The sequence below is a fragment of the Trachurus trachurus genome, assembly GCF_905171665.1.
Source record: "Trachurus trachurus genome assembly, chromosome: 22".
In the NCBI taxonomy this organism is placed as follows: Eukaryota; Metazoa; Chordata; class Actinopteri; order Carangiformes; family Carangidae; genus Trachurus; species Trachurus trachurus.
In genome coordinates, this window is record NC_139907.1 from 19,794,699 (window position 1) to 19,810,737 (window position 16,039).

The 16,039-nt window shown below is 39.0% G+C and overlaps 1 protein-coding gene across 1 annotated transcript in view; it reads right to left on the minus strand.

Moving 5' to 3' along the window:
- Nucleotides 1-1,608: 1,608 nt before the first annotated feature.
- The window catches only part of LOC311005246 (semaphorin-4E-like), a gene marked incomplete at both ends in the record, with an annotated part of 69,301 nt that continues 54,870 nt past the window's right edge, over nucleotides 1,609-16,039 (minus strand). The window contains one exon of the mRNA XM_083997602.1: nucleotides 1,609-1,740. Within this exon, the coding sequence (XP_083853728.1) occupies nucleotides 1,609-1,740 (132 nt within the window). The remainder of the gene's footprint in view (nucleotides 1,741-16,039) is intronic.

Below are 16,039 nucleotides of genomic sequence, written 5' to 3' on the forward strand. Positions count from 1 at the left end.
ACCTTAATGTGTAAATTGGAAAAATTTGAATTAATAAAAATTTGTTTAACATATGGCTCGCTACATGTCTCTTGTTATGCATGGGTGTGTGTATAGGACCTTTTTTTTTTTTTTTACTTACAAGAGAGAGAGAGAGTAAATCTGTAAATGAATAATTTATTACAACTCCAAGGAAGAGCTGTTGCTCCTTGTTTTTTTTTTTTATCTGTCACACAATCTTGTACATATTGTGGAAGTGGCCCCCACACATAAAGCACTGATTAATTATTCAGCTTCTAGTTAATGTAATTGTGATGATTCATCTTAGCAAGCTGTTTGCTTTCAGAGAGCATAAAACTCACAGTGTTCAACATATTTTTCGGGCTTGTTAGTTTACAGTAATGACTGAATTCCCACTCAGTGCTTTACTGGGGAGTAATATATGAGACTGTGTAAAAGGGAAGTTTGTTGACTTTTGTGCCATGTTTCATCTTAATTGGTTCATTTTTGGCGAAGCTAAATAGTCCATTTGTTGTTTTTCATGTGTATTTAGAGAATTGTATCTTTGCAAAATTAAAACTTGCTCCTACGTTCTGCTCCAAACAAAGCCAGTCCTAATATTCTACTTAAGGAATCAGACTTAAAGCTACAGTGTAGTAGCATCACTGTGCCCTGAGTGACGCTGTATTTAGACTGTATGTCAACCTCTGGGATTAAGGGAGTGTCTATTAATTATTCAGGCCAGACAACATCGACAAAGAAACTGAATTTCCTGGAAAATAAGAGATAAGTCAGGGAACATGAGAACATCATGGACAAGTATGACATCAGCCCATGACCTCAACTTATAATTTATAGTCTCCTTTCACACATGGTCTCAGTTGATTTCAGTTGGCTGTTTAACATGTACTGTATGTTGTTCAAATGCCACGCAGCTGGACTCCTGCTGTTCAGTGCACATGGATTTGCATGTAAGAGTGAGAACAAATACATTTACAGAATGAAAATACTGCTCAGTTCCCTTCAGAAATGAAATGTGATCCCATTTCACTAAAAATGGATGAAGCTTGAACAATTAAAAACCACAACACAGACGAGGCCGGTGATTAACCCTGGCATGGAACATGCAGATGTAGCCAGGTCAGTGTCTGGACATGTAACCCTTCTTTCAAAATGTCAAACAAAGGGTGGAATAATTTCTCCTCTAATATATAATATATTTTTGTACAAAACTGTACAGAATCTCTCTCTCTCTCTCTCTCTCTCTCTCTCTCTCTCTCTCTCTCTCTCTCTCTCTCTCTCTCTCTCTCTCTCTCTCTCTCTCTCTCTCTCTCTCTCTCTCTCTCCTGTTATATTTGCATATTTTTGTAACTTTCTTCCCGTTTTTGTTGTATGGCACTGCAACAACCAAATTCCCCATGTTTGGGATCAATAAACAGTCTTATGTCTTTTGATAATTACAGAGTTCTCTTTAACATAATATGAAAATAGATGATTTGTTAATTGGTTTACCATCACTTTAGTTGCAGTGGTTTTAGAATTTGTTCCTGTCTGTACCAGTAGGTCTGAGGTTCAACGTATCTGCGGTCATCTGCTGCATTTGTTCGGTGTGGCTAGATCTGAACAGTATTACACTTCAACATCTGGCTCCCTGCCTCGCTTCATTCCAGGCTGGAGTCCAAGTTCCCAAGCTGTCCTTTCAGAAGCCTCAAACAGTAAAGTCCCTGTGTGCCAGCTAAACCTCACCAGGTACTTCCTTATCTGAATGGGACACAATTGTGAGTGTTTAACTTGATTTTGCATGATGATGCAGTGGAAGAGCGATTGTCTTGGAGTAGCAATCTCAAAGATAATTTTATTTATTTATTTGACAACATATCTGACCAGCTTAGCCTTACATTTTAATTGCACTTGTGTTTTGACACAGAGATCACAAACTTGTGTTCCTTGTGAATTTGTCAATTGTCAATAAGCCCTCTTTCGAGGCAATCGCAATATTTGGTGGTATGTGTGGTATGTGAACATGTGGAAAATGTTCACATTATTGACCAAAAAAACATGCATCACTTTGGACCCCTCTAGCTAGTAGTTAGCAAGTACCTGTACATAATTGCATCAAAATGACCCACAATTACATAAAATAGACTTTTTTTTTTTGGGGGGGGGGGCTTACAGGATAGTTGAGAGAGGCAGGAAATGGGAGGGAGAGAGGGGGGAAATGACATGCAGGATGGGGCCACTTAGGATTTGAACCGGGGTCGCCTGCAGTGAGGACTAGGCTATAGCCTGAACACATGGGGTGGGTGCTCTATACCAACTGAGTTAAACACCGCCCCAGAATTAGACTCTTTATTATTACTATTATTATGACCCATTAGATATGAAAGGAGGCTACCACATGCTTGAGGCTTACACCGCTGACTAGCAGGAAATGTCCTGTGGTATTCAGCCTTTTAAGATTACATTTAACCTACCGTTTACAACTGAAAACAGGTATTGTTCTCTCTCCATTAAATAAAGTGTAGTAGTATTTGCCCCCTTCCGGATTTCTTACTTTCTTGCAGATTTGTCACACTTAAATGTTCATTTTATTTTATTTTTTTTTTTTTTTTTAGCTATTAGTGGATAAAGGATCTCTACGGGCTTCCTTCACCTTTCAAACGGAGCAGAACCGGTCTGACACAACACCGGCGGTAGAAGCAGGTTCATGGAGCTGCTGCGGACATGCACGAAAAAACAAGCGCACCGAATGCACATCTACATTGAAAGTTATGTGTGTGTGCAAAAGACGCTATATCTCACTGACTATATCTGATTTATCAGTGAGGGCCCACCAATCTTATATTGCATGCTTTGAACACTCAAGTGGAGCTACACAACAACAAGTGATTGTCACAACAGGCAATAAGGTCCACTTGGAGGTGAAGGGCTGAATCATGCAAATGTGAAGTTGTTCAAAATACATTACGTTTGCAAACTTATATAAACCACTGAGCCCTCAAGGACCATGTTTGTGCGATGTACATTTCAGGTAGGAAAATATCCAAAGTTGTTGAATAAATCTTCAAGCGTTTACCCAAGGTGCAAACATATGGAAAAGAAGTCAGGAAACATGTCTAAAATAAAATAAAACATCTAATTGTTTGTAACTGTGAGAGAACAACTCTCAATCTAAACATTCAAAAAAATAAAAAAATCTTGAGGACTTAGGAAATTGTAGACATTCTCCAACATACAGTATGAAGCTTTGTGATGTACTTGAGATCTCTGAAGATCTCTGTGAGTGGTCTTAATGATTGCACAGATTTGTGCTCTACAACTTGCATTGGTCAATTTACTCTTTTTTCTTTGCTTTTGCTTTCACTTTGCAGGTCTGGATACCCATTTCATTCCTCGTTATGATGCCTTTTATAACGGATAGGTGAAATATTTCAGCATTATTGAAGTGCCTTTACACAAAGTCGAAGAGAAGTATGGATGGCACAAATGCAACTTCATTTTCATGATGTAGAGACCACTTATCCCTCCGGTTATAAAACCAAAATACACAGAATTCGAGCTGTGTATTATTTCCACTGAGGACGTTGCCTGCAGCGTACAGCCCATCTCTGACAAACATTTGCTGTCTCCTGCTTATAGACAGAGAGACTTATGGGTTCAGCAAAATACTAAGGTATTGCAGTTGACATGAGGTTAAAACCATGATCTATGATACCATTTAACTCTTGAGAGATTTGTGCATGTACGTATGTCAGTATGAAGACTCTGCTCAACATGTTTTCTGATTGAGAAGTGTCAGGAAAGTTAGCCACAACAAAAAAATACTGAACTATTTCACTTGTTGTGTTGCCCCTTTTGAGTCCAACAGTTGCATAAGGTCTGAACCCCTTTTGTGAACCCCAACATCTCTGTGTTTAAAACTGCAACCCACAACACAGTGGTTGTGGACTGTACAGACACATTCAAATAATGGTGCATTACTACCACTTGTTAAATGTTTGGATTTTCTCTCCTTCCCTCTATCATACCCCTGTCTTCCATTACAACCTGACACAAGGCTGTCAGAAATGGATTTTAGTCTGTTTAGCAGAGGCTGAGGCACTTTCACAATTATCCATAACTGCATTTTAACAGTTTGACCTGCATGTTTTTTTTTTGCTCTGTCAAATTAATTCCCAAGCCATTCCCTCATAGTTTGAGTGGCAGATATTATTTTGAAAGTTGGTGAATTAGGAATATGAGTGGGTGTGTGTACTTATCTAAGGCCATGGATTCATTCTCTCCTCCACAGTGCCTGTTATTATACTGTATTTGGACATTTAAAAAAAAAGAAAAGAAGAATCTAGATCTGAGGGGCCAGAGGGTCATGGTCCATTGGAGCCAGCACAGTTGGCCTCTCCGCACATGTGAACTAGTTGAGTGAACTAAGTGTTTCCTGCACAGACTCAGACTGTGCCACAGATGTAACTAGCTAGAGGCTGCATGCCCACCACTCCCAGTTAGGAATCTTAGGAGATCATTTGTGCTCTGAATGCAGACAGCAAATTTGGCCCAAACCTGGTTATTATTTAAAGATAGATATGAAATATTTGGAAACTGAGGAGGTCATAGAAACTCAGTAAATATAGATGCATGTCTCTGATCAAGGTTTCTAACCTGTATTAAATATATATGTTTGTTGGGAATGGGCACAGCAATCAGGGCCTTGAGCTCTTTTTTTGCCTATATTTATCTAGATCTTTACATTTTAGCACCAATAAACATATGCTTGGTAATTCAATTATAATTTAATTATAGATACAGGTAATTCATTATCATCAACTATCATCTGGGTTATTGAGATGAAGAAAACGTATAAGTACTTATGTATTAGAAATGTAGTAATAATGAGTCAAGTCCTGAAGCTATATTTGTTTAGTTGTTTTTTTAATGTGATTTCTAAACAAATGTTTTGATAATTAATTTGGAGAGTGCAGATCATACCAATGACTTGTAATGACCACACACAAAACTGTTACCATCATCCTGTGCTGTTCTAAATGGGAAAATATTAACTTTGAAATGACTTGTAATATTAAGCTTAAAGCAGAAGTGAGTGATCCGGTCGTTTTCGCTAATGCTGCGTTCCAGGCAGGCTTTTGAAATCGTAAATTACAGCTTCAAGTCACAACTTACGACTTTGTAGCGTTTCAGGCAACCCACTCGTGTTTTTCCGACCTGTTTTACCGGTGAAAGTCACTATAAAGGCCAATCGTAACTTCCGACCGGTGAACTCGTACCAGATCGAACTGGTACCACTTCACGGTCGGAAAAATACGAGTTTCCTTGAACGCACCATAACAGTCCTCGTCGCTACGTCACCACATTCCCGGCGTTCCTTGGCTGCACACACAGCCCTGCATGCCGTTCTCTCTCCTCATTGGATAAAAACTGTAGGATACGATAAATGTTTTCTCTTCGGCTCAGAGCAGAGCAGAGGGACTGAGAGACCCGTGTTTCAGTCCAAACACTCTATGTAAGTGATTGCTGTCGGAAGATATAACTATTTAAGACTTATATTAACACAAATATATCACTCACTTCTGCTTTAATTTTTATTTCACATAACATCCAGCTTCAATCTTTTTTTCAAAGATGGAGGACTGTGGGGTCATTCACAGGTTGTAAGTTTCATAGTAGTGCTCCAACTATGACAGCTTGTTTGTCTTTAACCTTTTCTTGTGGAGGAACAGCCCTTTAAACACAAAGATGAGAGAGAAACAGATCCATGTGCACTGAGCTGAAAGGATGTTTACGTCTCTGGAGCCTCACTAATAATGTGGAAACTCAGTTCAGCCCGTCTAACTCCGGCTGCAGTGAGGATCAAATGTCTCTGAATTTGAACAGGATCCGGGAAAGTCTGGCCTCATTTGTTCATGGAGCTGCGTGTGTTCTCTGATGTGTGCGTCTGTATATTTTATAGATTTTCTAGGTATGTGTCAGACAAAGTGATGGACGGAAGAATGATAGAGAAGAGAGAACAAGAGATGGAGTGAGATAAATTGAAAGTGAGTAAGCGCAAGCCAGCAGCGAACTCAGACAGAGATGCAAAGAGCAAGAGAACAGAAACAGAAGCACATGGAGTTTTAGGTCAGTTTCCTGTCTCAGTTTTCTGCTTCCTGTCTGTGGGCTACGGCCTGATGATGATCTCTCACACACACACACACACACACACACACACACACACACACACACACACACACACACACACACACACACACACACACACACTACAAATCTGAGTACAAACTCCTGACCTCAACTTGACAAAACCAGTGGGATGAAACACACACACAGAGACACACACTTAAATCACAGCCTTCCCTCAAGGCTTTGGCATTTTCTTCAATAACAGATCCGTGGAAAAACACCTGAAGGCTTTTACAATTTTCTCTCCCACTTCCCCAAAATAAAATAGCAAAAAGTAAAAAATAAAAGGACAGTGACGATGTACTGCACATTATTTTAAAAACAGTTCAGTGAAGAGTGTGGTGAAGGATGAGGATCAGTGATAGTACAGTCGAAATCCTAATCTGCAGTGTATTATCTCAGGTTAATTATGGGGAAAATGTTCAGTTTCATTGGATGATAAACAAACAAAGAATAGGTATTGTGTCATTTTGTCAAGGTTTACTTTTCGTCCTTGCTTACACCCTTTGTGATTTAGGCTGATGAAACATTTCTTTGAAAATTCCATTATTCTTTAGCCTCCATCTCTAACTCCTGTTTTATGTCTTGTATTGAACAGATTAGCCTGTTGGAACTAATAGCAGAACTTATGACTTTTAGTTTAATTGCTTGGAAATGCTACTTACACGAAGAGCTGACTTGTAATTTCCAGTATTTTTTTCATTATAAGCTGGTTAATGACCTGACAAAATGAAACCAAATGTGACTCAATGCAGGATGATTGTACACTACAACAGGATATGAATTATTGCTTGAAGAAAAGCACATCTGAATTTATGTCAACCTTTTTTGTGCTGGTCTCAAATGCCATTTGTTTTCTACTTTCAGATTTCCATAAGCTCTATAATCTTGTGATTATGGTAGCTACGTTCTCAACCTCTGAATCAGAAAATCAGAATCAGAATCAGAAATGTTTTTATTGCCGAGAGCAGTAAAGGTCAGTTTAAAGTGTCAGGTGCAAACATAAAGGTATACCAAAAATAAAATAAAATAAAAAATACTCTAGTGCAAAAAATATTCATATACTATATACAATTTAGGATTTATTTAAAAAGAATAAAAATAGAATAGATAAATATAAAAGATATACAGGATACAGAGAAAGTTATCTGTCGGAAGTTGGAATGGCTTCCAGGTCAGTAGGCAGTTTCTGGACATCTTTCATCTCTGTCACAGCTCCGGTTTAGATGTTCCTGCTCATTTTCTGTCAGGTTTTTGAACTTTTTTCACCTCAAAGGCCTTTTGTGTCATCCACATATGGTAACATTGTCATCAGCCATTCTGTGAGTGGCGCCTTTCAAAATGTGAAGCCGACAACTTCAACCCGACTTTTTATTCCTTTGGATTGTTGGTTTGCTCCAGTGTCTGATTCTGGTCAGTAGCCACCCATTTGAAGCTTTGCTCCACAGATCCAATATCTAAAAAAATATTTGACAGCTACAATCAGAAGGACACTTCAAATAATACTGAGGGAGAAATAAAATGGTGCCATCATCGCTTTACCATATCAACTTGACATTGGAGAATTATAAGTGATGTGATGGCAGTTGAGTAGTTTGAATGTTACAGTGAACTTTAAAAAATAATATTAAACAGCATGAATCCAAAGTTTACTTTCAAGGTCAGATTGATCTAACATTTCAGGAGTGATTCAAAGTCCTGTCTGTGTGTCACTCTACTCTACATTACTGCGCATTTATTCTTTCAAAAAAGTTGGTTATTCAATTAGTTATGGTAGCGTAAAAGTGCTGTATCAATAGCAAGCCATTTCTAAACAAATACTCTTTTTCATTTTTTTTTTTAAAGAATTTGAAGTCTTAAAATTTTCACCCTGCCACAAAAGCAATAACTTCACATCAACATATTCTGCTCTATTCAGATTCACCTGAGCCATTTATGCATATAATAAATTCATTAACTCATTGCAAAATGATATAATTAATTGACACATGGCTAAAGTCCAGCAAGAGTTTGTGACAGTTTGCTGAGGTAATGGAAGAAAACAAATGAGTGGCCACACAGGGACCCAGAAGTTTTATCATTTATTTATGGCAAATGCTTTAACACACATACTGTAACGATCTTTGAAAGTCATGGCCACAGACTGGTGATGTGAGGAATCAGCTCTCACCTGGAAAAGTTTTGCTGCAAAAGCCTTTTTTATTACTCTTTTCTGGTGATTTTATTTTTTGTGAAACAAAATAGAAAATTAAAAACCAAACCGTTATTTTTTCCATTAAAGCAGAAGTAAGCGATCCGGTCGTTTTGGCTACTTCTTGTCAGCAGATGGAGTTAGCAGTCCCCGCCGTCCCTAAGTCACCACGTGCACGCGCATCCCTTGGCTGCACACACAGAGAGGACCGCCCCTTTATGCCGTTCTCTCTCCTCATTGGATAAAGGTTGTAGGATACAAGGAAAGTTTTCTCCTCGGCTTACAGCAGAGCAGAGTGACTGACAGACCCGTGTTTCAGACCAAACACTCTATATAAGTGATTGCTATCGGAAGATATAACTATTTAAGACTTATATTAACACAAACATTCCGCTTACTTCTGCTTTAAACCAGCACTAAGTAACTTTTCAACCTTCATAAAATATTTTCATAACTTTTGTGATGATACATCGACTTACAACAAGTTGAATGACACCTCTGTCATGGCCTGAGGGGTTCTGTATCTCTTTCTCTGGCACTAAGCAGCTTTGAGGAGCATGGTAGGAACCCTGCTCTCACTTAAGTTTCACTTTCACTTTTGCGAGTCACAACAAGGAGGGAACAGGCAAAATGGCACTTTAGCAATGGATTATGTTTGTGTTTTCACTTTGAAATGATCCACTGGAAACAGAAACTTAGTTTTGATGTCTTCTGTTAATTTTAATGCAGGATATTTACAGGGCTTCACGCTAGTGTTCATGGGAAATGGAGTCTTCCTTCAGGCAAAACACTACCGCTTTGGTCCACAGGCGCCGCCAAACTCAACCAAAACTGAAAGTTCTTTAGTACTGCTTTAACATTACACCATCCCGTTTGACCTGCATGAAAAAGAAAAGTGTCTATCATCTCAATTTGATTTTTTTTGTGTTTTAGAATGAAAATCAAAAAACTTCTTGTGTATGTTTTGTCTTTAAAAGGAAATTGAATGAACAAGATGAAAGTGCACTGTTGTGTCTAAATTCTCTCTGAGGTTTGTGTTCTACAACGTGAGGGAGAGAATAGCAGCCGATATGTCCCAGTCACACATGCCACAGCTGTTCAGATATTATTTTCTGCTCTGGGACCAAACACATACACACACTCACACAGCTGGTTATTCTTGATAATTGTTTGGCCCGCTGCACCACCTCTGCTCTCTCACTTCAGGAAACACAGCAAAGGTGAGGTTGTGAGATTGAACAAAGACGAAAATGGATGGAAGACGACAACCTTTATATGTGTCTTTGTCTACAGGTGCTCTATAGAGATGTTGCACCTTTATTATGCATGATGGGGTGAGGACTAACACATGACATGTCACCTGAACAGCTGTCATCTCTACTAATAGACAGTGGTGTGTTATTTTACTGAGACTCTTCTGCAGTATCTTCTGCACCCACACATATCTTGTCTGGATGGTAAATACTCCACTTAAGGATTTCAGTGTATTGTTGCCATATTACACACAAGTGCATATCCTTGCCTGGGGTTATACTGAAGCCTTTGACTCCCTCAACCACTTTAACACTTGTCTGGTTAATCCAAGGCTGAGAAACACACACTATGTCGAAGGGCTCCTTTTCATCTGGCATCAATATGCATCCTGGTTGAAAGGATTATAGGTCGTGGTACCTTACATGAGGCGTAAACACACAAAATGTCATAAACGAGAGGGCACTGAAGGTCATACAGTTATGGGGGTGGTGAAAAAAAAAACACTGACAGATTCCACTTGCAGCAAATACAAAATATGAGACAGCAAATCAAACAGACAGTTCAATGCTTGGCTACAGTGGGACACAGCCAACTCAGAGGGATGGAGTATAATTAAAAAGACTCTACACTACACATGGTATTTAGTGTGCAGCAGCTTAATATCAATTCATCTATCACTAGGGACGAGTACCGTGGTAGCAACTGACTATCGATTCACGTCAAATCCAACAGTACCACATTATGGTACCTGAACGCACCATCAAATCAAAAAGGTAAATAGTAAAATGATGATCTAAACTATCTGTTGTAGCATCCATTAAAGTTTATGGCCTAAGCCTTCTTAGTTAGACCACAAAATTCAAGTGGGAAATAGTTTGGTGTCTGCTTATCTTGCTATAAGTGTGTAACAACTATGTAATAATACAATAATTTTCTGACTTCATTCAAGGGTGATTACCCCGAATGAAGAAAAATAATAATAATCAGGAAAAATTATATACCGTCCTATATTAAAGGGACAGTGTGTAAATTATTTGACTTTCTATTAGCAAAAATCAAATATTGCTTTCATAAATACGTATTCATCTAAGTCTAATCACAATTGCATACAAATGAAAGCTGTCTCGTAGCTTAGAATGAGTTGTTTACAAATACATAGGTGGCCGGTGCACCCACCGGAGGCTGTCATGGTGCATCGCCATCTTTGAATGCGGTACGCGAAAAGCGGACAAACTTGGCTCAAATGCTCTATTGAGTGTCTGTGACCAGGCTTGTGCCTGGAGGATGATCAACATAGTTGTTTTTGTTTTTTTCTGCTGTTATAAAACACACACGGTGCTACAGCTGAGCAGCATTAGCAGCTACTGTAGATCTTACAATGTTAAACTGTTCTTATACAAAGTGCAGCCAAACACCAGGCTGAAGAGAGAGGGACAGCAGAGGCTGCTCTGACAGCTGTGGAGCTGCAGCGACCAATCGTCCTTTTTTTTTTTAAGCGAGTATGTTTGTCCTCTGATCTTCCTTCATGGGACCACACTATGTAACTGACACATCCTGTAAGTCCTCCTTTGTAACTTTATGCTGTGAAATATGACTGAAGGCACGAGTGGAAGTCTGCACGCGTGTTAAAATAATAAAACGAAAAGATTGCAGTTAGCGGTTAGTTTGTTCTAGGCGGCCACCATCACTTTGCCAACGGCAGGGGTGAGCGACTGAGCGCTGCAATCTAGAATCTGAACGCTGGATGTCACGGTTTAACCGCACTTACTCCGCATTTCTGTTCTCCATTTTCATTACATTTAGCTCCTGCTAGAGTGTAAAACAGGCATCACAAATTTCAGACTTTTCTTAACTCAATTTTGACCAAGTGCAGATGCATTGTTGTCCATTTACAGCCACAGTGTTCTAAAAGCAAGTTTGGAAAGAATTGTGAACAATGACCATCCATTACATTTTATCCAAACAAGATAAGGGACACAAATTCAATACATTCTAAACACATTACATTTTTGAGAGGAACTGTATCAGACAGTTAAAACATCTAAATGAAGTTAAAAACAAGAGTCTTTCTGTGGCACCCATCTGTACATGTGATAAGTGTGTGTGTCTATGTTTGTCAGTAGGGTTTGTGTGTATTTTGAGGTGTGACATCACTCTAATTACATTATGCTGATTGCTACCAATCAGACTCATTTCCTCATCAAGGAGCTTACCATGTTATTATTTCCTAATTTTCATCATGATCTGATGACTCAGCAATTACAGGTAATGCATTTTCTACATTCTCCTATAATAGAAATTTAAATAATTAACCTAACAACAGTGATAATTCAGGGAATATGTGGAATAATTCAGACAGTTTGAGGAAGTGTGTATGATGTATATGTCTGTTACATATTTAGTGTTTGAGTACATGTCAGGGCATGACATCAAAGGTTGCACTCCTTATGTCGGAAATAATACTCAGAGAGCAGCTTGAGAGTGGCTGAATCAAAGTGGAGTTGATAAAAAGGCTGCGGACACACACTTACACACTGCCGTACACACAAAGGGTCGTTTATAGTGTTATTACAGTGTCTAGTAGGGACTATCTAAAACGCTGTGGGCCACTGAAACGCTGTTGATGCCCACAGCAACCTAACCAGTGGGTGGGCTATCTAACAGCTGGTAGACAGAGATAATGGAAACTGTGTGTGTGTGTGTGTGTGTGTGTGTGTGTGTGTGTGTGTGTGTGTGTGTGTGTGTGTGTTTCTACTTTCTCATAAAATAGTATGTATTTATGACAGACAGAACTATTTCTTCATGTCAGTTTTGATTTCTTATATTTGTCCACCGTCAGTGTTATCACTACATGCTTTCTGAAATTTAGTTACATTTTGTTTTCATTACATATTGACTGAGGTATCAAGTTTGAATGACAATTTATTTGATTTGCACCCCCTGTGTGCACACTTCATGTGTCCTATGTTGCTAGGTTACAAATGATAGTATTTTTTGCACGCTTCTCGTAAGGGTCCGACAAGGTTGTACATTTTTCAGCTAATGTTGTTGCTGTAATATAAAGCAGCACAAATTTGCAGCACAATAGTTACCGTATCTTTGGTTACGTGACTTTGCTGAAATTCACAAATTTATTCAGAGTGTCATTAGATTTTAAATATTAACATTTGCTCCCCCTAAATAAGACGTGACAGTTGAAACTGCTATTTAACAGAGTTTACCCTACCACCTCCTAATATAAATTCCATGTAATGTCCAATTGAGCTCACGTGTGAATAGAGCAGATCATTGTCTGGAGAATTTGCAGCAATTGAGGATGTAGATGACATTTACAGTACTGTATATGATTTCCCCTGCACAGCTGGCCTAGACACCACCTTCACTTAAACTGAATGGGGCATTTAGGTCAGAACATGCGTCATGTGTGAAAGGCCAACTGTGAACAATTCTCCAGATATTGTCAGGAGTTCATGTATGAAAAGTGCTTGAATCCATGATTATTTTTCTGCTTTTTAAAAACGATGATTTAGGTATATAGATACAGTTTGTATGCTGAATCAATTATATGGGTGTGGCTGTGACAGCATCTCTGACATAGAGACTCTTTTCAATGTTGTACAGTCTCTAAAACAGCACTTCCTCTTGGCTTTTATTTTCACTTGGCAGGTTTAACAAATGGTGCAGCAGGTAGATGTATGGATACAGGAAAGGTTGATAAAGGGCACCACTACATTCTCATATGTCAAAGTGTTGAGGTTGAAATGAGGTTCCTGCATGTGCTCCCAGTTCTACAGTGATTTAGCCTTACAAAGAATAACTATTTGCACTATTAAGCTGAATATATATAAAATAACTTCTATTAGGCAGAGTTTAAATAGTGAATCTAAACAGAATTTTCCAAGGCTTACCCCCTCAAGTATTGGCTTTAAAAATCAACATAACACCCTGCATTTGCTTGAACATTTTCCCTTCACATTCAAAATTCCATTAGGGCAGCAGATATAAAAGTTCTGCAACTAAAGAGTACAGTTTTCTCTGAGGGCAAATTTTAAAACCACTGCAATCAACACTCTCATCTATTTACCATGTAGAGCTGTAATTATTAGTCATGTAAATCGGACATTTGACCTCTCCTTAGGTTTTAGAAAAATGTGATGGGACAAAAATCATCAGTTTAATTTATGATGACAATAATCAGTAGTTACAGCCTTACAAGAAAGCATAAAATTAATGAACTCTAGAAATTGATTTAAGATCATTTTTAAGCAAGATGTGAACATGACTCAGGATGGTTGAAAAAGTACTCAGTCATATAAAAGTTAACAACTCACTGGACAAGGCCTTTGCTTTAAAAAAAAAAAAAAAAAGAAAGCAGCCGTGTTTTCAGACTGAAATATTAAACCTGTCCAGCCCAATGAACACCCTAAAGTAAGGAATTATGGGTAATAAAGCTCTCTACACTAAAGCAACTTCCATTTAAGGCCAGCAAGAGTTACCTTATTTTACTGCAGGAAATACTGTATATATATTGTTGTGATTATGCCATGATTGTTATTTGTGGGGAGTCAGCCCTGCTGCAGTTTGGAAGCAACATAAACAATCAGTTCCTCCTAAAACTGAAGTGAAAGCTGCTCCCCTGCTGGTCAATATATTTTTATGAAGGTAAAGGCCTTCGACAGCCATTTTCCCAAAATGAAGTGCTCCCTGCTCTGCCCTGTTCCAGCTCCTCCTGCAGGTACAGCCTGTTAGCCATAATAGTCGGCTATATTTCTCTCAAAGGTTTCCAGTGGCACCGTGTTAGCTCTGCAGCTCTGCTTTGCGGCTGGTGCCATTTCCATCAAATTCTCTGAACCCGTCTACAGTACATCATAAAGTCTTGACTCACACCCTCCGTCTTCTCATCTCCCTGCCCCCCCCCCGCCACCCCGCCCCGTTCGCCTTCCTCCCCTGCAGCTTTCCCTCGTTCCGTCTCCCTCCTCTTGTGTTTTTCAACCCCGCTCATTAATTCACGACCTGCAGCCATGTGGGGGAGAGGGGGGGGGGAATAAAAAAAAGCAGAAAACAAGAGAAACTAAAATGACAGAAAGCTTATGAGCGGAGGGCATGTTGGAAGGCTGTTATGTGTTTTGTCTACGTGTGTGCATGTACGTGTGTCTTTCTTACTCATGTAGGTGAGGATTAGGGGGAATTCTCAAGATGACAGCATATTTCCAAATTAAAATGAAACATACAACATTCAATGTGCCAAGATGAGACAAAACATAGTAACTTGGTAACTCAGTCAATTGAAAAGTTTTTTATTTAACCTTTATTTAACCAGGCAAAAATCATTAAGAACAAGTTCTTATTTGCAATGATGGCCTGACAAAAAGCTATTAATTGTCAGGAATTATGCGGTACATGCGTGACATAATGTACTTTTTGGTATGTTTATAACTTTTGGGTTTGTTTATGAAAATCCCTCTGGTCTATGTTTTGCTGCTTCAATAATGCTGTGTCATCCAGCAGCTGGAAAGAGAGCACACAGACTCAGCTTGAGGTGAGTTGGGTCACTAGATTGATATATGCAGCATGGGTGGGAGTGAAGACCCCAGGATGTATTGCAGCATGTTTATGGCTTTGCGATCAGAGGCCACCGAGCTCAAATGAGGCAGCGGTGCCGCAACATACACAGAGTCTACTTTTTTAGAGAGGTTTCAGAGGAGATCTTGGCTTTGTGCTTCCCCTGTCACCAACTATCTTCTATACACTGTAGGTATTTCCATATGATTGTTCAAATTCCATGTATAGTTATGAAGGAGCTTAAACTCAACATAGTCCATTGTGTTACCAGAAACCTGATGATCTTTTTTACACTGAAAAATAAGACAGGTACTAGCTGCCGTATGAACTGCCTTCAGCCAAGAACATCCCGTAACTGTTAGATAATAATTAGTCATTGTGGACCTGCTGCAGGTTGAGTGACTGCTGTGACTCAGGATGGAGTGCTGATTATCTCAAATAACAAATTCAGAGATTGCATCTATGCGAGGGGTAGACTGAAAAAAGACTCACTCATCTCAGCTCTGTGTGTGTGTGCGTGTGTGTGTGAAAGAGACATCATCTGTGTCTACGAGACATGAAGTCGACTCATCAGAGTGTGGGTTCTTTTTTTAAGTCTGTCCCTGTCGGGGAGCTAACACTAGCTAGCAGCTGCCTGCAGATGTCAGGCTGATGTGCTGTCAACACAGACAGTGCAGATGAATTAATGAGCAGTCTTCAGGTTTTCAAAGCTTATAGTGATTGTTTGTTGTTGTTATAATCATTTTTTTTTTTTTAATCATTTTCATTAATACACATGTACAGTAGGGCATAAAACACATTTATTTTTAATGCTTTAGCTGCAGGAAAATAAATCCACGGTCCACACTTTTAACTACTGTGTTT